Source organism: Barbus barbus, assembly GCF_936440315.1.
Source record: "Barbus barbus genome assembly, chromosome: 33".
In the NCBI taxonomy this organism is placed as follows: Eukaryota; Metazoa; Chordata; class Actinopteri; order Cypriniformes; family Cyprinidae; genus Barbus; species Barbus barbus.
In genome coordinates this window covers 12,750,934-12,777,003 of record NC_136761.1, presented here as the reverse complement: position 1 = coordinate 12,777,003, position 26,070 = coordinate 12,750,934, and the positions used below count along the sequence as shown (strand labels likewise).

At 36.4% G+C, this 26,070-nt stretch overlaps 1 protein-coding gene across 3 annotated transcripts in view; it reads left to right on the top strand.

The window, feature by feature from the left end:
• Positions 1-5,798: 5,798 nt before the first annotated feature.
• The window catches only part of LOC306853717 (transcription factor COE3-like), a gene marked incomplete at its 5' end in the record, with an annotated part of 104,037 nt that continues 83,765 nt past the window's right edge, over positions 5,799-26,070 (top strand). Inside the window, 5 exons of one of the 3 annotated variants that reach the window (XM_079391342.1) lie at positions 5,799-6,370; positions 18,705-18,861; positions 21,274-21,337; positions 22,353-22,408; positions 25,019-25,092. In XM_079391342.1, coding sequence (XP_079247468.1) covers positions 6,237-6,370; positions 18,705-18,861; positions 21,274-21,337; positions 22,353-22,408; positions 25,019-25,092 — 485 coding nt within the window. The remainder of the gene's footprint in view (positions 6,371-18,704; positions 18,862-21,273; positions 21,338-22,352; positions 22,409-25,018; positions 25,093-26,070) is intronic. The other 2 variants (XM_079391341.1, XM_079391343.1) reach the window with 2 other exon arrangements.

The window sequence follows — 26,070 nt, the reverse complement described above, 5'->3', positions numbered from 1 at the left end:
TCTACAGTAAAAACTTTGGTTTCAATTCTTTTGGACAAAGGAAAACAATGATTTCTAATTTGTAGGGGTTGTTACATATTATATAATTACAGTCAATGCTGTCTTTCTTTCACTATAAGACAGCTGTCCTTTTTTTGTAATCAAAGAGAAATTATTTTTCATTGAAAAACAAGGTGTTTTTTGCTGCTTGTGTTCACATATTCAAATATTTACTTTTTTTGTTTGTTTGTTTTCTTTTAGTCAAGTCTAAAAAAAGAAATTTTCTCATTTAAATTTTCTTGTTTAATTTTAATTTTCTCTTAGGCCAAGCAGAAATATCAATATACCAAAAAAAAAAAAATGAAGAAAGATTTGGGAAGTAACTGAATTTTTTTTCATAAGACTTTTTAAACTAAAAATAATGATTTCGCTAATAATTTTTTAATTAAAAATTGATTGAAATTTGAATAGTTACGTTTTAAGGCTCTTGGGATAGGAAAAAGTAAAGAAAGTGGAGAAATCAAGTTATTACACAAATTTATTCTAGTATCACTTCTGTATCTCTCAAATCATAATTTCTGATATCATTATTAAGAAAATATCATGTATGGATTGCAGTTAGTTGATTATGCTTATCATATATAAAATGCACAAAACTTCACAAACTGTGCATAAAATTGTTTGACTTTTAATTACATATTTGCTTGTCATGACACTATTTTTAGTTGTTGATGTTAGATCTGTTTCTTTGCTCAGAGCAATTAAAACAGAACTCATTTTGATGAAACAAGTGACATTATCATTGGTCTCAGACAGTCATGTTTGTGCAGACTTTATACATCACAATATTATTCTCTATTATAATTTAAGTTTTAAGTTGAGTAAGCTGTTCAGAGGTGAAAATATCTGTATTTCAACACTAGATGGCGCTAAGAACCTATTAAAATCTCATAGAAGTTCATTGCAATAAATTGTATGCTGCTGAATGTACAGCAGTAAATCAGTCCTCACGTTTAAACTGGTTTGTATGTACAGTGTAATGCTTTTAATGTCTTGAAATAGTTCACCAGCTAAACCAGTTTTGATTCCCTTGAGACCCTAGCTGTAAAAACTTTTGTTTTTACTTTCTACTGTTGCTCAGGTAGATTGATGTTTCTGTTCGTAAAACCCATATATATTAGATATTATATAGTAGCCTAGTCAACGTTTGAAGTGGATCAAAAAAGTTAATCAAAGTTGTCCTAAGACAAGAACGCATTTTGGTTTTAGGTTTTAAGACAACTTTGATAAAAGGTTTTGATCCACTTCAAATGTTAACTAGTGTATACTGCATAAGCTATTAACATAAACACAGCCAAAATATCATGTTAAACTGTCGCAAGACTAAATTACAGAATATGATTTTTGGTCTATACACACACACATAGATCACTCATGGACTTTTTTTATTTTAAATATATACTATTTATTTAGCATATTAAATTCTGTCTAATTACACATAATGTCTGTTGCATAAAGAAGGTCGGATGCTTGCAAGACGCTTGCACATTTACATTGTTCATAGTATTGTACATCTGTGTAACTTTTTCTTTCATGTATTTCAGGTTAGATTTATCACCCTCATAGCAGCTGAAGACTGCCTCAGATGCTCCTACAAGATATTTTACTGGTTACAGGCAAATTTCTCCTTCAGTCGGTGATGAGACAGGAAAACCAATGATGTTTCATAATTGGTTCCAGGTTTGAATGAACTCAGTTTTTGAATAAACTATTCTATATAGTATTTCATATTTGTTTAATTTGGTTACATTTGTTTATAGAATATATATTTCAAACAGACTTTAAGATTTCTTTTTAAACAGGTTGGTTTAGTGAAGCACAAACAGAAAATGATTAATAATACGTAGAACTTTATTATTTTTTAAATGTCTATGATTAGTTACTTAATACATACACTTAAAAACATCCTATACTTATACTATACTAACTAACACTAGCATATTTAATTCATCTCTACTTTAGGTTTCAGAAAAAGCTTGCTGTGTTTACATTTACAGTCAGGAAGATAATTATGAATATGATACCCTTTTGTTACCTCAAAAGGTTAAAGAGTTTTCATTCTAATTTCTTATTCAAATAATCATTTATTTTCTCCTTATTGACCTTAACTGTTGAAATTTCAAAACTTTAATAATTGTATGTGCAAACCTCTGCTTGTAAGAGTGAATAGTCATGTTAAAACTACTTTTAAAGCATGTATGGTCTTACAAACATACAATAAAATATTGCATTATTTCAAATATTTAAAGTAATATATTCGTAAGCTAACAGTTACAGCACAGTAATACAGTATATTGCATAATAATATGACAGTAATATGATAATATGAAAAGAAAGCGCATAAATTATGAATTTCCTGGCAAGAAATATTGCTTGATTTTTTATTTATTTTTTATCTCGATGGCCACTAGGTGGAAAGACCACTTGAATCTGACAGGATGATGTATGGGTTGATAAATTAACTTAGAACTTCATTTAACCTGGAATAGCGAGCTTCTACAACGGCACAACAAATAAGTGTGTGTGTTTAAGATCAGTTTCAGAATCTTTTTCCCCCTAAGATATGTTAATTAATATTTGTAGCCTATATAAGTCTATACAAGGTTTTTTTTTTTTTTGGAAGTTGTAGCAAAATGATGGTTGGATGTGGCCTATTTGAAAAGATGACCAAAGTTTCTCAAGTGAGTCCTATGGTGTTTAAGATATGATCAGCCTGCGTACCAATGTGCATACTATCCATACTAAATTCTATGTGATAGTAGTAATTTTCAGTACTATTTAGGGCAGATAGGGTGGATAGTATGTTGTCAGTTTTGACAGCATCTCTTCTTTAAGGTCATTGACAGACTTGCAGACTTGGACCACTAGATGGAGCTCCTTACCTTGCAAATAATAGCATGATCCTGATCATTTTCAGCTGTTCTATACTAATTTTATTTACTGTTCACATGTCATGAGTTCTGATCTTAATCATTTAAACCTCATAATGATTATTTTTCCTCAAATTATCACTTTTATTTCTGATGTCTAGTAGAGGCTATGATTGCTTAGCCATTTTTATAAACAGTCAGTTTTATTGTATGTTAGTTTTTCCATAACAGAGTCTTGTGCTTTTATGAATGACCAGCTGATTTGGTATTGTGATCCTCTAAGACACATTTTCTGTTGTGCTTTATTTATTTAATGTATGACCCATATAAAGTGCTTGTGCAAGCCGCCTAATCTCTGATCTGAGAAAATACCAGTAATAATTTAATATAATTTCACATTTAATGGATCTGTGATCCAAAAGATTGCAGGAGACCATCTTTTGAAGGGAGTGAGATAAAAAAATGAAATAGATAATGAGAGAAAAAAGACTTCCTCTTGAGAAAGAACACCATCAAGGAAGTTATAAATGCTCAAACTAATTTCATGATTATTTGATATGATGAATTTCCTGGCAAGAAATATTGCTTGCTTTTTAATTTGATTTATTGTAATATATTTAAGATTATTTCACTTATTGATGGCCACTAGGTGGAAACATCCGCTTGAATCTGACAGAAAGACTGATATATATACTTAGAAGTTCAATTAACTTTGAAACTGTGTGCAAAGACAATATATATATATATATATATATTTTCGTTTTTATTTTTTTTAAGATAAATTTCAGCTGTAGTATATTCCGTTATTAGACCTAATCCAAAATATCACTGCAATTTTTTCCCCCTAAATATGTTCGGGAATATTGAATCATTTGTGCGCTCCGAACTACAATGCATGTACAATGCAAGTATATGCAAGTGTTTTTAGAAGTGTTATATTGGATCAATGAATATTATTCTCCAATAGCAAGATACAGTCTTACAACCGGCCTGTGCTGTTAAAATAACTTACACGATGCTTTACAATATGACGGCGTTCCTTTCCGCGTAATACAAAATATTATAGGGCTGAAAGAGTCAAATTTGTGCATGTTCTTGTCGCCACGGACATAGAGAACTGCAAAACACTCGAAAGCAACTGACCAAATACGGTTGTATGTCGTTTTAAACATGTAGGGCTTTAAACATCAGATGTCGCAGAATTATTATATCACGGTCCGGGAGAGTTGCGAAAAGCGCATCATGAGACATTTGAATGGATCTAGATATTCTGGGCTTATGTAACATAATGTATTAGTATGGAAGTTAACATGATGTTGCAGATGGTGGGCTTTGGGAGTTGACCCTTCAGCCTCCTCTAAAACATATAGAAAATATTTTAATAGGCATATGGACCTAAATAGTCTTGTATGTTTTAGTTTCAGCATTTTTCACAACGTAACAAGTTTCTGATGACTGTGAATATTTACCGTCAACCTCCTCTCAAATACAGAATAAAACAGAATATTTTATTAGTGGACTGGGGTCATGATCCGTTTGTGTCAGTTCAGGGCAGACGGGGATCGTACTTGTCTTTCAAAAACACGGGCTGCTTTTGTGCCGCCTCGAGAATTTTGTCTTTGAGTGTGAACGCAAGATTTCGTTTTCAGCCTGCATAAGCAAGAAGAATGATTAGTGAGAATGCCTTTAATGCAAAATAATTACAAACATAGGCTCACATAATTAATAGTAATAATAATAAAGTAATAATATGTGAAATTAAGAATCTGAGGGAAAAACTTTGCTGTTAGGATAAGAGGACTGTTGGCTTTAGACGCCTCTTTTAACTTTAATATGAAATTGAGTTTTTTTCCTATCTCATGGGGTCGTTTTCCCGCTCTGAGCTCTGGAGGGCTATCTGTAATAAATGTTTAATCAGGCATCATTTGGTGGAATTCAAAATAATGGCAAAGAACACTAGAAAACCTTAATACAATGCGAGTTTGCGCAATTCAGATTTCTTTGGGGGTTATATTGTGTATGAGCAAAAACTCTAAATTACTCGATAAATGTTTTTAATATAATTTATTTGAGGTATTTTATATTTGTCAGGCAGGCTGTTAATAATAATTAATAATCATTTTTTATAATTTAAATATATTATTATTATCAGTTCATGCAGCTGCAAATAACCCCGTGGTTTGTCAAATTTTAATATTTCTTCCAGTTGATCAGTTATAACAGGCAACATATTCCCTAGTCAAGCTGATTCCTCACGGTTTTACTCAAAGAAGAGATGTATGACAGTGTTATGGAATATTACTGCGCTTTGTCATCTGTGGAAACACCATTGAGTACCAGGGAACGTATAGTACTTACTGTAAATGATTTGGATTCGCGTTCAGTCATTGTTTAGAATCTCAAATCATACCCGGCTGAACTTTTAGACAGATTTGACTTTTGGGAAACGACATGCTAAAGTCGATTACACTTTAATCACTGAAATGCATCGTGAATGTTCCTGGGTATTAATGGCATGTTTCAGGTTAAATCGGGGAAAGCATGAGACCACTTCCACTGCCAGAGCGCTCAGTCCCTCTAACATCAGCTGAGATTTTGCGGCGAATTTTGAAAATGACGCAAGGGATGACCGCGACCAATCAGAGCTCAGAACGGAGATTGACATGTAAATGACTTTGCCTTTTAAGGGCAAGTCTCCGCCCTCGTCAAGTCCACGCTTGTCCCCCCCGAGAGCGCTGGAGCCGCGGAACCCGAGAGAAGGTGCGCTCCGCTGGGACAGAGGAGGCATAAAGAGACGGGGAGGGAGGGAATGAGATTTCTTGCTACCCAATCCCTCTTTTCCCCAGGGACAGCAAGCCTTCCCTGGTCCATCCCTCCCTCTTGTTTGGTAATCATTTCATTTTACTCCTTTTTGAAGCAGTCGCCCGTTTTATCCCACTTTTCATTTCACAATCCCGTGCGCGTCTGTTCGCCTTCTTCTTCAGAGCAAGTTCGCGTTCTCCCCTCTTTCTCCCCGCGACGAGAAGGTCTGCTTGATCCCGGCTGATCGTTTCCTTTGAGATGCTTCACAGCTCTTGCCTTCTCTCCACCCTCTTTTAACTAGAGACCGGTTAATCTTGAGTGAACTGAACTTGGGTTTGGAATCTAAAAGAAAGAGGAACACCCAAAGGGATACGGCAGCGCGTCTTTGGATAAGGACCTCTTTCCCCTAGTTGCACTTTGGGGAAGATTTTTTCCCTTTCAGTTGGTTTTTGTTAATCCAGGTGGTGCAGGAGGATTATTCCACTCGAGCTGGTGTAGAGAGACATCCCCCAGAAGGCTATTTTCATGTTCTCCATCCAGGACGGTCTCCCACGGGGAGCCTTGACCATGAAAGAAGAGCCCCTTACGAGTGGCATGACGCCGGTGCGCTCTTGGATGCAGAGCGCGGGGATATTGGATGCCAACACAGCTGCGCAAAGGTAAACACCACCAACAAGCTCCAAATTGTTCATATTCCAAGTAGTTGGGTGCGTGAAGCGGAGCGTCCGATGCGCGTTAGGAAGCGCTTGGCCACAGTCAGAAGTATTTCGCAATCAATTGTTTTGAATCTAGAAATGCTCGTACAGGGACGTCGCACGTAACACGGTCGTTCTTAAATCAGTTTGTCATCTGTTAGTTAGTTGTAGATGTGTTGAAAACTGATTGCGCATAGTTACGCGCTGCAGAAAAAGCCACTCGCGCCGCTCCAGAAAGGCGTATTCTGGTTACTGCCTGTCACATATGAGAAAACATTGTTCTACATGATTTCTTTGTGGTTGAAAGAGAGCTGGAGATCTTTCAGATTGTCTTAATGTAGGAATGTCCCGCTTATGCCATTTTATAGAAAATATAGATATTTCAAAATCGCACTCATCTAATGATGATTCACGTGCATCGCAGGGGACAGAGATGTCTAGTGAGAACCAACGACGAGCCTGAGTTTATAGTTTATGTTTGTAAATAAAATATGCAATAGCCTACATTGAGCGCTTTTGCAATTTCCTATAGGTGATTCAAATTAATCGTAAATCATTTATTTTGATTTATCTCATTTATGTGATGTTAAAGCATGCTCAAAGTGCAAAAGTGCAATTTGTGAGGTTATTGCGCGGTCATAGACAAAACTATTAGGCCATCTCTACTTTTTTTTAAAAATAGAGAAAAGTCCAACTTACGTACCACAGCGTGTCTTTCTGTTTTACTATAGTGTAATGCATACAAAATAAACCATTTGCGCTTGAAACAAAGTTTTTGGACAGTGAGTTCCTCCGCATTTACTCTCCGCTGGCTTCCTAGAATGATGCTGAAACACTGAGGAAATGTATGCTGTTCTGTCTCACCCTTCAAATAGAGACCTGGGATTTTGAGAAATACGTGTAGGTTAGACTCAAGTTGGCTTGCAGAAGTTTTAAGCAGAGGGACAAAAATTTGTTTGAGAATTTAATTTCCCCCAAACAGCTCAAAATTTTATTACATAGGCCGTGATATCATGCTATAATTGTTATAAAAAATTATATAGAAGCAGAGAAAATGGGAGAGAAAAGAACAGGGAGCATCACACTAATTCTTTAAAAAGAATTGCATACTAATGGAATAATAAGTAAAGGACTTTTTTATTTTTTTAAATACACGTGTGTGTTTTAGGGCTAAAATGTCCAATTTTTTGTGACTTTATACACGCACAGAGAGAACTTGAGGAATATTGGATTTGCTAATTTAGTGTCTTTGTTTTTTTTTTTTATTTAAACTTTGTGTATTTATTTATTATATAAATTTAATTTGCTGAAACAAGCATTACCAAACCGTGGTCTAAAATAAATTAATAAATAATTGCGATTTTATGTTTATATGTGTCCTATATATTTATAGCCTACTAAAGTGAGCAAAAACACACTTAATTAGACGGGTTATTTTCTGCTAGTGTGTGAAAAAGGATGCATCCTGAAATCAAAACGTCTTCAGGACATAAGCTTGCAAGGCGTTTTAAATAATTTTACTCTTCATTAAAACATGTAAACGCAGCAGTTCACTGTATTACATGTTTTCGCGATTCCCTTAAATACGCTCGGAGATAAATCCTCTCGGTATATTAATATTGCATGTTGTGTAGGCTGGATAAAGGAGATGTTTTAAACTTACAGCGGAGGTCAGCTGCCATGTGCAAGTGGCCAAAATCACCTGCCCATCCACAACCTTTAGTATCGCTAACACTGAGCACCTTGTAGATCACCAGGATTTGCAGACCAAACTGCTGATGTTTTATTGTGATATTAATTAGAGACAACAATGCAAAGTCTTTGGGCATCTAATTACCCTACATGAGATAAAAACTCACATCCTGAATTATTTATTTGATGGAGAAAAAAAGTCGCGTTGCATATAAGTTGCACTGCATAGTGCATACAAAAAGTCCAACATATAAGCAACGTGACAAGAAAAAAAAAACGTGTATTTATTTAATTACTAAAAAAATACAAATTCGGTCACGCGCATTTCATAGTCATTTCTCATGAAGAAAGCTATAAATGGAGTGTAATAAAAAGAAGAATCTTTTCAGCATATAGCAGCGCTGCAAAAAAAGTCATTTGCAAAACAGCTTCCCTCATAATAAATAATTTGCTCTAGTCAATTATCAGCCTCATACACAACACAAACTTCTCCCGCGCTCCTTACAAACGCGTGATGCCATCTTAAACTAAGACTAAAAGATTTAAAAAGGCGACTTAAATGATTAAAAAGTTTTCTTATTTATTTATCATTATTATTCTTATTTTTTCCCTAACAAATAGTTGTTATAATCTTTCATTTGTTAGTATTTTGCGTATATTGATTTAGTTAAGTGTCAGGCAAAAACACAAGCACATCTTCTGCTACCTTAAATATATCCTCTTCCTCAGTTTCCTTCTCTCCCTTTCACACTCGTTTGAATTCATCCTAGTGCATTTTTACAACACATTTTTGTTCTATTTTAATCTCAAATATACACTGATGGCAGGATATGGGTTTTATGGGTAGGGGTGCAGTAAAGTGTGTTCTCTTAAGAGAGTGAGTGAATCTATACGAAAGAAACAAAAGTGAGAGCTTAATTTGATTTGAAACTTTCATGTGATCCTGTAAATAATACCATGTGTTGGCTGTGGTGGAGATAGGTAGGTGTCCAGGGCTGAGCTTGCTGGAAAGTGCAAGTTTTTTTTGGATTAGTGCTGTCAGTGTATAGAAGGAAAATCATTATTCGGACACATGCATTGAATTTTAGCTCTTCAGAAATGAGGATTTGTGCATGATCCCATACTTATTACCCACATTATTTTAATATCTAATCACAATTCAGAAACACTGTGCATATTTGTATTAGATTTGAACTTGTTTGCATTCCTACACAAACTGGATTGATGTAGATGGAGTTGGCTGAACAGGTTTGTGATGCTCAGGCAGCTCGGGGGTACGTTTGTGGGGTCCATCTCCCCCCAAGCATTTCTCTCCCTCTCTCTCTCCCTTTCATTCTCTCTGGGCCTAGGGGTGAGTGAGAGGGCCGCACAGCTGGGGAACAGATTTCGATTGACCCTTTAACCGATTCCGTACCCCTACACTGTAAAACCTGGCAAAGTGAATTATGTCGCCTCTGTTTTGTCCACTGGGGGGGGTTGGGGTCAGACTAATGAAGTCCAGACCCCTAAGCTTTAGGTAAAAAAAACCCAAAAATTCTCTCCAAACCATCCCAAAATCCCTTGCGTGCAATGGCGCGATACATTCTATTTTTATATGTTGCAAATCTAACCAAATATGCAACGAAGACATTGAACGATACAGGAATTGCACTTGGCCCCACAACAAAAGTGCAAGTTAAAAACATTTCCGCATTCGTAAATACACTAAAACACTCACCGTATCACAAAACACACCTGATTTATAGGGTCTCTCTCTGTTCTTTCTCAGTTGACGCCTGCATGCCGGAATGCAACACAGAGAAACAAGTGTTTTAGAAACAGCTGCCCCATAACATGCTAGCGATTAGCGGCCGGCTGCAGGGCCACCTCGGTAATGACCCTATTAGAAATGTACAGGTGACCAGCTAATGATTTCAGCTGTAGGCAACTAATGGTTTTAGAAATTACTAAGTTTTTTTTTAGGACAGAGCGTTGAGAGTGTGAGCGAGAGAAAGGAATGGGTGCTATAATTTGTAGTGTGTGTGTGCAGGTCTGGCAGGTGCAGTCAGGGCTAAACCTACAGCAAACATGCACAAGTGCAATACTAATAAAACACACACCAACACCACAGTGCAGGGGCAGCACTTCACACACACAGCGCTGACTCTTATGTAGAGCTCAGCTGAGGAGAGACATGTGACCAGTGCATTGATCGAGGCGTCCAAAGGAGATCAGTTACAATGAGGCCATGACTAATTTTCACTCTCTTATGATGGAAAGAAAAACAAATATATAGCAATTTGGCAGGATGCAATAATCAAAAAGGAATTCACTGTGATTAAAGCATAAAGAATGCATGTAACCAATGTAAATATCTGTTTTGTCCACTTGATGCACTTCTGTGTTAGATAGGCAGCTCTATTCTTTGTCACATGTTCAATTATTATTACATTTGCCTGTAATTTAGCCGTCCAGCTCCAGGAAATAACTTTGCACTGTGCAATGGTTTACTTGTCTCTGTGCAATTACGAACAAATTAGAAATTAGCTGGAAGCGTTTAGCACTGGCTGGTTATACGCTTTTATGATTAAAGAAGAAGTGTATTATGTTTCAGACGTGTCTGACAATGCCATCAGCTGTTTGAATTAGTTTGTGTGTGTGTGTGTGTGTTAATCTTCATTGTTAGTTAAAGTGGCTTTATATTACGATTACGATTGCAATCATTGTGTGAACAGTTGTTCTTTGCAGTTATTTGCATATAGGACACATATTTTCTTAAAGTCAAATTCTAAGTTATAGGGACTAAATAATTTTTTTATCAACAGCAACTAAAACCTTTTAAAACCTATATCTCATGATGCACATAGAACATTACTTTGCATTTAAAAAAGTCTTGGTTCATGCATATGTGCATTATGTGATGAGTCCTCGTTTTGTCACAGCTGTGGAGCGTTCCACACTGACATCCACATAACCAACGACAGCGAGCGATAAACACACGGGGCTGAATTTGATTAGATGTCTAATCTGTGAGTGAGCCGTGAGTCTATTGACTCAGATCCTCTTGCGCTGAGAGTCTCAATCAGTGAGCAATGATGGCACATCAACCCCCCTGACTACACGGGCCATTCAGCAGAGCACCTTCTTTTTGGAGTAAAATGTCAAAGAGATGTTCAGCTAACTTTTGATGGCAAACACAATGCTTTGTGTGCGTTAAAGGGAATGTCTTTACTGTGGCTCACTGTTTTTTGGTAAAATTCAGATTTTGTTTCAGTGTTTGTCTGAAACAAGTGGTTTTAATTAGTGTTATTTAAACCATCATTTCCATTTCGATTGAGATTATCCCAAATGAACAATGATAAAATATCTAAATGATTAAATGGATGATTAATGACATTTAAAAGCCAAGCAAATATTTGGTATTTTTGTATATATATTTATTTATTTATTTTTGAGAACTAAGCATTATACAAAAGTACAACTAAACATGTGATGGGTATATAGAAAAAAAGTAAAGGAAACCATTGTATATCTTAAAAAATTGTGTAGTTTTTAAGTTTTTACTTTTAAGTATTGTATACTTTTACATACATTTTAATTTTAGTTTAAAAAAAAAGTCAAATGGTTTTTTTACTTTATTAATATAATAATGAACAAATTAAGAGTTTATTTATTTATTATAGGTTATTATGTTTTTATTGTGTTAGCTGGCTGTATTTTTAGTTATTTTTGGACCTAATAAAATAACCCAACTGCAGTTTGATTGAGATTAATTGGAATGCACAATGAAAAAACATGATTTTTGAAAATTGTTAAAAACTGAGTTATTTGTTTTTGCAAATGAACACTTCAAATATAATAATAAAAAATATAAATACTCAATTGTTATCACCATTCAACAAGAAACATCTTAACATCATCGTACTTTTAGAAATGAACACCCTGATGCATGAAGTCAAATAGCTGATTTTTTCAGTGTAAATTTACGTACAAACCAACTTAGGTTATAACTTTTGACCCTTACTCATAATTCTAAATGTCTTCTATGTTTTTTTTACTTCTATTACATTGCATATGCATATTTCTATGAAAATACATAATTTAGGGATTATATATATTAATACATAAAATATTTTTTTTAAGTAAAAAAACATTAATTCATTTTTTTTCTTTAATAATTCATGCATCAAAGATTAAGGGAGCACAGTCAGGAACAGAGAGGTATGGGAAGACACTGTCTACTTTTGGATATCTATAAAAATGTTAGTATGTTTGTGTGTGTGTGTGTGTGAATAAACCGGTGAGCAGGCAGTGGCAGTGATGCAGGCAGCTGGTGATGTATGTGCCAGCTTATCGCTGGGAGACGTGACAGACAGGCCGTTTGTGTTTGTGTGGCAATAGAAATCATGGAGAAATGACAGGCCTTTCTTTATGCAAAGATCCTCTCTGACACGTTCGCTTTGACTTACGGCCACCCGTTACTGTGCAGTGGTGACAAATGCCTCTATTACTCTCTGCACTCCGTCATTCCAGGAAGGTTTTCCTATGATTCCTCGTCGTAACATCCAATTAGCGATAAAGAAACAAAGATGCCGACTATCCATAAACGCAATCAGCACATCTGGTGCAGCGCTTTTACCTCAGATAACAACCATGTAAAATACACATTTTTATACTTTAGGGGGATCTAACTGCCCATTTTGGCAATTTACAATGCACAAGGCTTGTGTCGAACAATTAAATCCACCACACACTTGAGTTGAGAGAGAACTAGAGCTACAGAGATGACAGGCCAAGTCAACCAAAAAAAAAAAAAGACCTGGTTTGACCACAAGTGGGATTTGGGTTTCAAAACATCCTCGTTTTCTCTCTCTCTTGCTCGATCTGTTTCTGCTCTCCACTAATCCCAATATGCTGCCCGTGCTCCTACAGCGCTTTAGTCCTCAACTCATTAAATCTTATTACACAGCTAATAAGCGCTAACCAAACATACCGCTGCCATGCTGACTGCCCAATGCCGCCCCCAACACCACACAGCACACACACACACACACACACTCGTAAGCATGAGCAAATGTATGCCACAGTAATTGTCTCTTTCTGCATAAATTACTCCCCATGTAAACATAGAGTATGTGCATATCTTAGTATCCGCCGTCTTCAAAATACTTGAGCACAGGAAGGCAAGCATGCTGTTTCTCCCCTCCTTTTCTCTCATTTGGTCATTTATTAGAGTAAAGGTCAAATTAAATATGATTCCCTTATGATGGTTAATTTAGAGAATGATCTCCTATTGCAGATCTTTGATGAAAGCATTATCGACCAAATCTCAGCTGATACATTCCAGCCTTGTAACCTTTGTTTTCGACGAGACCTTTCTGAGAGGGAAACCGTCAGGATAGATGCAACAAATGAGAACAGGAAATTCTTAAAAAAGTGAAAATGAGGAAGGAAGAGCGTAAGAGAGAGAGACAACGAGATTTACATTTACTTGTTGGATCAGCGTGTTGGCTCCCAGCCAGGGCAGAGATGATTTTTCCGCGTCACATTTGTATAAACAGAGCGCTGCTGTACGGCTCATTAGTTCGATAGTGAGAGAGAGAGACGAGCTGTAGTTAAAGACTTCCCTCTGTCACAGTCCATCACAGGCGTGATTAATGTCACGGAGATGTGGGGCTCGGTCCGTGATGCCACCCATATGCCACACACACACACTGCTTGTGTCATATATCTTTGTTTCACAGGAATTTTAACAGACACCTCATTGAAAACTAGTTAGAATACTGGTTAGTACAGTTAATACAAAATTCATACACTGCTGTTTTTGAAAGACTCGAATGCTTTTATTCAGCAAGGATGCATTCAAGTGATCAAAAGTGACATTAAAGGCATTTATAATGCTACAAAAGATTTCTATTTCATATAATTGTTGTTATTTTGAACTTTCTGTTGATCAGAGAATACTGAAAAAAAATATTTCATGGTTGACATATAAGCAGCACAACTGTTTTCAACACTGATAATAAGGAGAAATGTTTCTTGAACACCATATCAGCATGTTAAAATGATTTTTGAAGGATCGTGTAACTGAAGACTGGAGCACTAATGCTGAAAATACAGCATTTTTTTGTTGTTGTTGTTGTTGCATGAAAAAATACTTTTGAGAAAAAAATCTAGAAACGCCAGTGTTCTTCAAAGATATTATGAAATCAGAATGACCCTATTCATTTTCTTTACTCTCATTGATGTCATTTTAGGGGCTGAAGAGACTCAATATTAAATAATATAAATAATAATAGTAATTCCTTTATTTTATTAATCTTAATCTTATCCTTTTTATTTATTTAATACTGTCTTCTGACCTAATCAAAATCTATTTGACAGGTATTAAATTTGTATTATTATATTTTTCAACAACGTATTGATAAATTCTTGTCCAGTACATTATAGAAAAATGTAATAAAACATATTTAAATCGACAGTTTGCAAGAGTGAGTGTGGAAAATCCTAGTAATGTATGTGAAAATTAATTATATTTTATAGCTGGGATTCGTCAGAGCTCAAAGTATTATGACATTTTTCACGTAGGACTTGCATGTTATTAAAATGTATTTAGCATCAGCTCAAAAGTCATGCATTATAAACCTGATACTTCGATGTTAAATATAGATCTTTTAATGATGGTTAATAACTTCATTGATCTCTGAAACATTTTCTCTTTTTGCTGACGTAACCTAGGCCAGGTGGGTGGGGAAAAATAGTTGTAACTAATAGTAATAAACAAATCCTGATAGCCGATATGAATTTTTTTGAAGACTAAATATTCTGTTTTACTCAAGTATCTTCACGTTATGGGAGTTAAATGTGTTGTAAATGACATATTTGCAATGCTTTCTGTAAAATTTCCAGATTTAACATTTTAATCAATCATTATATTCGATCATTATTATTCACTGTGAGATGATTGTTTTATTGAGATGTACATGTGAAGGCATCACTCACCTCAATTAATTTACTCACTCACACACACGTCAGCTAACTCCTCAATATCTCAGCAGATCCTGCTGTGTCCTGTGTATTGGCAGTTCTTCTCCTCTGCATGTTCATTAGCAGATGATTTCAGTGTTTGAGTCTCTGTGCTTAGTATCTATTTCCCTCAAGTGTTCAGGCCCTTGAGCTGTGAGGATTTTAGCCTGGGGTTACTTTTTTCATTTAACATAATTAGACTTTGCTGTATCGCATTAAGCCTGCAGTGTGCAAAGGGCCGCAGACTGAGCCACCGACTGGCTCTGCATAGAAAGACGGCGCTCTCGTATTCGGAAATGTCATCATTACAAACCCTTCAGCTTCTGCTATGAGTGGTTTATTGTTAAAGCAGTTCTGTGAGACTGTATTTATTGATTCAAATAAAAGTGGAGGGTGTTTTTACGTCCAGAATTGTGTCAGAACTAGGGTTGTTTCTGGCTTGCATGCTTTTTTCCTTTATTTTCTCTCCTCTCTGTGACGAGAACATGTCAAACAGTGTGTTTAACGGAGACCGTTGTGAGACCATGTGCTGTAGCCGTCCGTTAGCAACTGATTTACACAGCTCTGCTGTCTGTGTGTGTGTGTGTGTCTGTCACCTCGATAGCAGTTATTTCAATACAGAGCGAGTGAGAACCGTCCAATCGTGCCTCTGCCTCTGACTCATAACTGCTGGAGTGGATATGGCAGCAATCAACATAATTAAAATAATAACACTAACAAGCTTTCCGAGTCGATCGTTTCCTGCGCGTAAAGATCCGTGCCTTTGCGAGAGCGTGCGGGAACGCTGTCTCTCTCCCTCACCCCATCAGAAACATGACGCCTGGCTTTGTAACCGAGCTGATGGGGTAATGGAGAGGAGCTCATGATGCAATACGTGTGTGTTTAAGTGTGATACTGTGTTTTTTTCCTCCCTCTTGGTCCCCCACAAATGTGTTAATTTTGTAATTCTGTCTTCCTAAGCGAAGGTGATAATTTGTGTTTACATGTGCTTTTGCATTTCATGCAGTGCATACACAGGATTTGGGCCCAGACTGTTGATGTATCCTGCTATGTGGCATACTATATTTAATATGAAATTATTATCTAAAATTAAATAAATACATATATAGACCCTAAAATCTTGATGTTTTGATTAAAAAATAAAAATTATGTATTGACTACCCAACATAAATAATTTAAAATGTTTTTGGAAAAATAATATAGATATATAATATAATTATAATCTTTAAAGCTCTGTTTTACTGTCTTATTTTGTATGCTTTTTTCTTAACGCATTTAGAGGGCATCTGTCAGACTTAGCACCACCCTGACTGGTCAGACTGCTAAAGATCTTCACTGCGAATCAATTACTACAGATGAAGAAGATCATATTTCCCATTTATGTTGAAGTCATCCGCTTTAAAAGTACTCCTCCCTGAATCCCCCTCCCACAGCCTCTTCTGTGAAAGCTGTTTTTGCCTTCAGTGTAGTAACCTCAATTTCACGAATGCGATTTCACCAGGCTCGGATACAAATGAAGCATTAAGCCCTGGTAATAGTACTGGGGAGGGGTCAGGCTTTATTAATGTCCTATCAGGGGAATATCTCAACGAGCGGAGACAGAGAGCAGGCCGCTTTCCAAAACACTGGCTCCCCACCCCGAGCTCAGCAGATGAACAAATATTTATGTATGAGCATATTTTTGAGATTCAAATGCATTTCGGCCCACCTCATCAGAGTAACGAGTAAATAATGAACAGACTTAACAATGACAGCTGCAATTTATGTATGTGAACGTTACACACTTTTTAATTTAATGATTTAGGGAATTATAAATATTACGGGCCTCTTGGTATGACTAGATGGTGATGTCATTTATTTTTATTTTTCTATTAATTATGTGAAAAAACGTTCTCCTGTCCCAGCCTAGAATGAAGAAACATACATACAGACCACCGCCGTCAAGTTTGGGGTGGGAATGATGTTTTAGTGATTTTGAAAGAAGTCTGTTATTCTTAATAGGGCTGTATTTATTTGAACAAATAAATGTGAAATATTTTTACAAATTAAAATAGCTATATTAATATATTTTAAGATGTTAATTATTCCATTGAGTGCAAATCTGAATTTTCAGCAGCCTTTATTCCAGTCTTTAGTGCTCAAGAAACATTTCTGATTATTATCAATGTTGAATACAGTTGTGCCGTTTAATATTTATGTGGAAAACATGTTAATTTTTTTAAGTATTATAAAAGTGAAAAAAGCATTTATTTGAAAAAGAAATCTTTTGTAACATTATAAATATATTTACAGTCACTTTTGATCAATTTGCATCCATGCAGAATAAAAGTGCAAAATTAAAAAATAAATAAATAAATAAATATTACTGGCCCTAAACTTTTGAATAGTAGTGCACATGAACCATTTGTAGGTTGATTTTATTTTCTATAAAAAAATAAATAAATATATATATATATACCAACATTGACTCGAACGAGTGTGCGTTTGGGGCGGGGCTATCTGTTTAGCATCCAATGGCAGATGTGTTCAAGAAACCTGTTTGAAAGTGTTATTTTTAGTGATTCTTGTACAACATCACCTTTAAATACATAAATGTTTCATTAAAAATTATTTTATATTATTATTATTTTATATAAATATAGTATTTTTAAAAGTATTCCTTTATTAAATTGTAATGTGCTAAAATAAAGTGTCAGATTAAGTGCTTGACATCGGTTTCTGCTCGAGGAAAGGGATGCATGAATTACCACCCTATTAAAAATAGACCACCTGCATTTTAATCTTCCTTCCTTTACTTCAGGCCTTCATCTCTCTCTGAGGCCCCTGCGTCCACTGATCCAGGTATGGAAAGATGATCAAGCGTTTGCGTCAGTGGGCCAGGGTTGACGGTTTGATTGATAGGTGGATGTGTAGGGTTGGCGTGGAGGTGCGGGCCTCCTCCTCTCGGGCTGCGTGAAGCCCCTCGGTCTCTGTCAGTCCATCGTTTTGCCACGCGTTCTAATCGATGCTCAAGTGCGAGAGTCAGGATGGGGGCTTCTATCGGCTGAACCCTGGGGAGGCCCGAGCGGGTTTGACTGACAGGTCAGGGAAAGAGGAACGCAGCAGTTGCCAAGGCGAGCCGTACCCAGTAGCGATTGGCAGCCGCAAAGGCAGACGGTGCCTTCTGGGGTCCCCCGCTCCGCGCCAGATTCCAATTGTTGAGGTGGCAGAGCAGAGAGGGGCAGACAACAGAGTTCATGGCACACACAGGGCATGAGAAAACAAGCCAAATATCTCTTTTCTAACACCTCTCAGTTATTTCCTGTTATCAGTCTTTGTAACAGCTCTAATTTCCTGTTTGTGTTTCCTGTGGTCTTTATAGTTTAATGTATTTTATTTGGAATTATTATACACTCTTTGTAGAAAAATGTTGTGATTCACATGCCGAATGTATAAAATTAGACACTGCGGTGACTTGTCAATTATGTATTTATATGCAATGTGATAAGTTCATGTGAAACTGCCATTTCATCTTTCTGCAAGCTCATATTTTGAATGATTATTTGGGTTACAGTACATTAATCTCTCCATCTCTCTCTCTCTCTCTCTCTCTTTCTCGTAGTGGTGTGGGTTTGGCAAGAGCCCATTATGAGAAACAGCCTCCCTCGAACCTGCGCAAGTCAAACTTCTTTCACTTTGTTCTGGCACTGTATGACCGGCAGGGACAGCCTGTCGAGATTGAAAGAACCTCCTACATGGACTTTGTGGAAAAAGACAAAGTAAGCACTATGTCACTAATAGACGCCACTACACAACGCAACAGGATTTGTGATATGCTGGGGTGTTGCATATTGAACTTAGAGAACATGCTAAGAAATAATGGTTTTTAGATGCATGTTTAGTAAATAAAAAAAACATGCTGTGTTAGAATTTAAGCTTAGAAATAATTCTGATGCAGCAGAAAAGTTTTCATAGGTCTTTCATTTAAAAAAAAAAAAGAGGGACATATAATTTTACTCCCAAGTTTTGACCTCACATTTTGATTAGATTTATTATTGTTGCACAGGTCAAATTCATTCTTTACATATATTTTAAATGTGTATCTGATTCAAGTTTTCTATGTTTCAAAAGTAAAACAATTTAATATATTAAATAATTAAATAATTATATATATATATATATCTATATATATATATACATATGTGTGTGTGTGTGTATATTCCAAACCCTCTGCAACAATGTTTAATGTTTACATGTTTACATTCTTTCATATAAATTGTTAAAAAAAAAAATCACTTTTTGATCATACACAAATTCATTATTCTAAATATTTCCTAAAATAAATGATCCAAACCCTCTGCAACAGTTTTTAATGTGTGTGTGTGTGTGTGTGTGTGTGTGTGTGTGTGTGTTTTATTTCATCAATAACAAAAAAAATTAAATATGGTTAGAAATATTGGTAACATAGTCTATATTTTAAATCTATTATATATTGCATTATATCTTTTGCCTTCTTTATGCAGATGCATTGTGTGTATGTAAGATCTAGTTGGGTATCATTGTTGTCACACAGAGTTGTGATTCTCAGTAGTGGCGGTGACAAATAATACATCTAGGGGGCACTAATGAGACCACTTTTTGTCATAAGAATTGCATTGACATTATATGTAATATCTTTTTTTTATTTTTTTTTTATTAAATATATTATAAAATACCCAGCGTTTCTAACAGAGGTTGTTGTTTGGCTTATTTTTGCCCCACGTTATTTTATTATTTGCTTATCCTTTGAGTGTGATTCTCAGTATCAGCATCATGGGAATAAATCTCGCTCTTTCCCAAAGTATTCCTCTAAAAATTGCCTTTTCACAGTACCGCTAGCTCCATTCTGGAGTGTAGTCATGTGTTTGTACCTACTAGCCCTGTGGTGTGTGTCGGAGGGTAGTCCTGCTCACCCCGCGGTGTGTGTGTCGGAGGGTTGTTCTCAGTAAAAGGTTACAGAGAACAGCTCCGCCCACGGTCATACGGGACGGGGTCCAGCTGGCACGGTCAGCGCTCTGTCCTCGCTGTCCGCTCACCTCCACCATAACCTCCCCACACACTCTTCCACTCCACCCTGGGTCGCTGCCAAGACGCTACCACTAAACTTGGCACTTACGACATGTGTGGGTGTGTTCTGCATGTTCTTGCGTCTCATTGGATTGATGTCACATCAGGGTAAAATAACTCACGTGAAGCCTGGATGTGATGATGAAATGTAAACCTCACACTTAGTCCAAAGAGTGAAACCAAACTGGGTTCACATTTGGATGCACCACAGTTATTTTGCTGTGATTATTTGAAAGTGAATGATTTTAAATTTCTCACAGAAATCAACTATTCAAATCTGTAGAAATTCAAATACTACTTCTAAAGCACCCCTTTGGTAGCTATATATGAATTTACACTATTGTTCAAAAGCTAGGTGCAAGTTAATTTTTTTTTTAAAGAAATTAATACTTTTATTCAGCAAGGATGCATTAAATTGATCAAATTGACAGTAAAGACATTTATAATGTCATAAAATATTTTTATTTCTAATAAATGCTGTTCTCAAAGAATCCTAAAAATGTAACATGGTTTCCACAAAAGATAATACTAAGAAATGTTTCTTGAGCACTAAATCAGCAAATAAGAATGATTTCTGAAAGATCATGTGACACTAAAGAGTAATGATGCTGAAAATTCAGCTTTGCCACCACAGAAATAAATGACATTTTAAAATATTTTAAGATAGAAAACAACTATTTTAAATTGTAATAATATTTCACAATATTACTTTACAAATTTACCATATTTTTGATAAATGTAGTCTTGGTGAGCATAAGAGAATAATATTACCAACCCCAAACTGTTGATCGGTTGTATATAGATGACGTATAGAAAAAGTATATAGAAAAATGGATAGTCAAACCTGAATAAATAAAACATATAGTTGTGAAAGCCTTTAGTTGCAGTTTTTGCTAATATTGTCATCATTGTTGCCACAGGACACTGGTTCCATAATTAGCAGAGTCATTATCAGCAGTGAGTCACAATTCAGATCTGAAGGTCAACATGCTGAGATTATCTGTTTTGATGGTCAGTGTTTTAATAGATGGCAATTTCTTTTTCATTCTCATGAATTGTCATACTTGCTTGTGCATTTTTTTTAGGAATACAATGGCGAGAAGACCAACAATGGCATCCACTACAGGCTACAGCTTCTCTACAGCAACGGTGAGACCCATTCTGCTCCTGCAAACCCTTTCCATATCCCATCAATAACAAAGACATATTGCGAGGCAGAGCGGGGCCAACTGTAAACGATATGTAACCACAATCATGCAACATGTCTCATCACATCTGGGAGAGTATTTGAGAGCTCCATCTGTTTATCCTGAGAGGAGTTCATGCTGTTGAACACATTTGCCACCCTTTCACAGTTTACGCTTGTGTCTAATGTCATTCCACGCTACTCACCCACACAGACACGTTAAGCAAGGCCTCATTTGAGATCTTAGTTCTTAGTAAAGTACACACACACAATGGCTACACTCGTCAATATTTGTGATTTAAATTGCTTATATATAAATTGTTTCTAAACTATTAATATATATATATATGTGTGTGTGTGTGTGTGTAATATATGCCATTAATAAGAGACAATAATTAGAGTTGGAACCAAAATCTCAGTACAAGATTGTTCTCTTCTCCTGGTCTAATGATAACAGCTAGTGGTGAGTGATTTGTCTGTAGATGTGGTTTCTCTGTGATCCACCAGACAGCCCGGCAGGAGAAAAGCGAGCTCTCACACTTTAAGGCAGGAAAATCATAAATATTAGAAAAACTCTGAAGCTGAGCCGAGTTTGTTTTTGCTAAGAAGCGTTAACGGAATAGCTCAGTCAGCATGACAAGCATAACAGAATGCGCATAAATGTACTGTAGGGAAAAGAATAATAAAACAAATTAATTTCCAAGACTTTCCATAAGAAATGAGTCCCTTTATGTAGACTTTTCAAAACAATTGGGCTTTGCGCTTGGGACCAGCTTTCTGTTCTGTTTGCTCAAAAAGCCTTTTAATTTGAACACACACTTGATTCTGTGTTGAAATATGGCACATTAGATTTTTAAAAAAAATTATTATTATGCAACTGAGCAGGATTTTATTATACGCAGAGCCTAAGAAAACATTTTGTTTACGAGATGCATATTTTTGTGTGTAATATGTATTTATTTAATTTTAAACCTCCAGGTATCAGGACAGAACAGGATCTGTATGTTCGATTAATAGACTCCATGACTAAACAGGTGAGTACAGTTTAAGTTTTTTGATCTTTTCATTGAAAATCATTCACTCAGAAAGCGTAAATATCACCACACAACATGTATAACTCGAATTAATTAACAAATTAATTAATAAAGTTTTAAACACCTACTATATTATGTATATCTATACCATAATTATGTACAGCATTACAAATCTCAACTGCTTGATTGTTATATTGTCAAAAATGTAAACTATATTATTGACTAGCAATGTATTAATTTTTCTATATATTTATTTTGTCACAAAATGTAACTGTTGCCCTGCTATTTATATCAATTTGAAATGTAAGTATGTGCAACTTAATCCGCATACACACTCACATAAAACGAAATAGAGATATAGCAAGTCTCAAATGCTTGTTTTTCCTTATTTTGTCACAAAATGTAATTATATTATCACCCAGCTCTTTATTGTAAGGTGAATATATAGTACATCCTACTTAACTGCATGCTTACAGGATATAGCTTCATGTATACTATATAGCAAATCTAAACTGCTTGATTGCTTGGATCATCTCGAAATGTAAACTATATCATCATCCAGCTCTAATCTGCTAAAAGGTATGAAGATGTTAAGATATTATATCTGTTAAAGGTGCTATATAAATAAATGGGACTTGACTAAAAGTGCATGTGATGAACCCTGCACGCAAATAAAAGTCCCATTAGAGATGCCTCTCATACTCTCGACTCAGTCCTGCACCTGCGTTCTTCGTTCCGTCATGAAATGGACCAGATTTCAACCCCCCCTGGTTTTCGTATGGCCTATCCTTTCCTCAGCCCAGCAGGTCCCACTGTCACTGTGTGTCAGCCTGTCTCAGATCAATATGGCAACCAGTTCCTCGACAAAGCATCAACCCCGGAGACCAATCAATAGGCCTTAATGTAGCTGCAGAGCCGACACGCTGGAGACAATAATCCTCCCGACGACAAAAAAGAGCTGTAGCTGTGCACGCCTGTAAAATCCTTCCCCCCTACCCACGCATGCAGGCTTTACATATGTGCATCAACAGCAAAGCTGCAAATATTGATCGAGAACAACCTATTTTTTCTTCTAATTGAGAATACGAGAGAGAAGGATCTTGGTTGAGTTATGCCGCCTCCAATTTGAACGTTTGCCCAAAATTAATTTAGTGAAATAGTTATGTACTGCTAATCGAAATATTTCTTGTAAGGTGAGATGACTTAATTAAGGTACCAGGAAAGAGTGTGTTTGGAGTTCATGGAAGACTTGTAACACTATTCCATATCACTGGAGTCAGACGTGCTTGAAGAACTGGGGTGGGGCCACTACTTTGGCGCCAGCGATGTGAATCAAGAACGATGATATATAAATATCGACCCGATCCACCTCCCGACCCCCTCCGATTCCAAATCCCCTCCCCCTTCAACAAAAATGGAGGATGGTGATGAAGAGGAAGAGACTTTCATAGGCAGCAAAGAGAAAGATCAATAATGTAGAAGTGGTCGTTATACTAAAAGTATTGTTCCCTAGGGCGTTGGGCCAACCCTGTCTGGCCGACTGACCAGAGTCGAGTAAGATGGAGGATAGTTTGAGGTGGATTGTGTTGTGCGTTCCTTATGGATGTGTGTGTGTTTATGATGGATTCGTCTTCACTGGTGATGGGGATGAGGTCTGATAGGAAGGGGGGTGAGTCCTTTAACTTCCTTGATATGCAACGATCATCCGTCATTCAGGCCAGGCATGACAGCCCGATGATGGATGCCTGGGAGGAGGCCTCTCTTTCGGGGCCTGGCTGGCCATCTGGCTGCTCAGGGTGGATGCTGATGGGGAGAACGGGAAGATTGTTACTCCACATGAGCCCCAGCAGAGTCTGGATCCCCCTTGGATCGCCATATATGTCCAGCCGCCGATGAGCAGATTTAGCTTTTAGCATATGTTAAAGTTGTCAGCATGCTTCGAACCAAAAACATGACTAATGACCAGGTGTCAGCATCCTGAACATCTTGAGCAATCACTGGTTTCAGAATGAGCTAAAGGAGGAGTTCGGCCAAGTCACAAGACAAGACATTTGTAAGGTTACAAATGATTTCCATTTCAAAATAAATGCTCTCACTATTAAATTTCCCATCACCGTATCTTGAAGTGATTTCCACAAAAATATTAAGCAGCACAGCTGTTTTCAACATTGATGATATGTTTCTTGATCACCAAATCAGAATATTAGAATGATTTCTGAAGGATCATGTGACACTAGAGACGAAGAAAATTCAATTATGATGAAGAAAATTCAGCTTTGCCATCACATGAATAAATTACATTTAAAAAATATATTAAAATAGAAAACAGTTGTTTTAAATTGTAATAATATTTCAAAATATTAATTTCTTTAATGTATTTTAATCAAATAAATGCAGTCTTGGTGAAACTTCTTTTAAAAACATTTAAAAATCTCACAAACCCAACGTTCTTGAATGGGAATTTGAGGTAAACCAGTAAACACATTTAAAGCACTACTTTTTGTCCCCCAAACAATAATTGTGGAAGTTTTCATTAGTTTTGTTCTAGCCAACACACACACACACACACACAGTAGAAATAACAGGAATTTCTCTCTCTTTCTTCCTTAGGCAATCCTTTATGAAGGCCAAGACAAAAACCCAGAGATGTGTCGCGTTCTCCTCACCCATGAGATCATGTGCAGGTCAGTTCATATTTACCTCTAATTTCTTATATAAGAACAACCTGAGTCTTTTATAACAAACACAGCTCTGCTCATAATAGAAGCACTAACATATTGAAGACAAAATAACATGCAGCTTTTGCAGTATCTTTTAATGCCTTATTAATTCCTTTTTTATTATTTAACATGAAAAAAATGTATTACGCCTCGTATTACTGATCATGATTCACTATCACTGTGTGAGAGAGGCTTTAGAAGAATATTAACATATGGTTTGGGAGTTCAGCTCACGGGTGTACCGCAGGGTTGCATAGGTGGGCCTACACGATTCATCCCGCTCCACTGTGAAGTCCTACAGGGCTTTCCTCATTACATTGACCTTAATGCAGTGTAATTATGGGTTCACAGTGGGCTCGCGTGGCTGGAGGCCTAGATAGAGGTGTACTGTCCATGAATTTTTGCCTGATGGCCATTGAAGGGGGGTAAGGATCTGTAGGGAAGCAGGGCTGGGGGGGTCGACGAAGTTAAAGGGGCTCAGATGCTGGTGTCTTGGGTAACGGGGGGCAAACCTAGAGTTAATAATGTAGTGAGGGGAAATGATGGGGCTTCGTTGGGCACCTGAGGGCCAGTGGGAGACACAAATCCTCCAACAGTGTGCAGCAGTGATTATGTATTTTTGTAGGCCAACCCTAAAATTATAGCATCACCGCAGCTCCCTTGAAAAAACCCTACAGCTTTTGGATTATTGTAGAAAATATTCTACGTGACCAACACAAGTTTGATTCTTACATCTTTTGTCCATCATTATAATCTTCACAAATGATCACAACTTTTAATGAATTTTGAAGCCTAAATACAGTCGTCTGAAGTAAAAAGCCAAACATAGACTGAAAATGGGCTAGTCCATAGATGTTTTTTCTTGTTCGGTGTGATGGCGTTTATTGTCCCCAGCAACCCATTTAGCCGCTTGCTAGCATCCACATTTTTCAACAAAAGTGA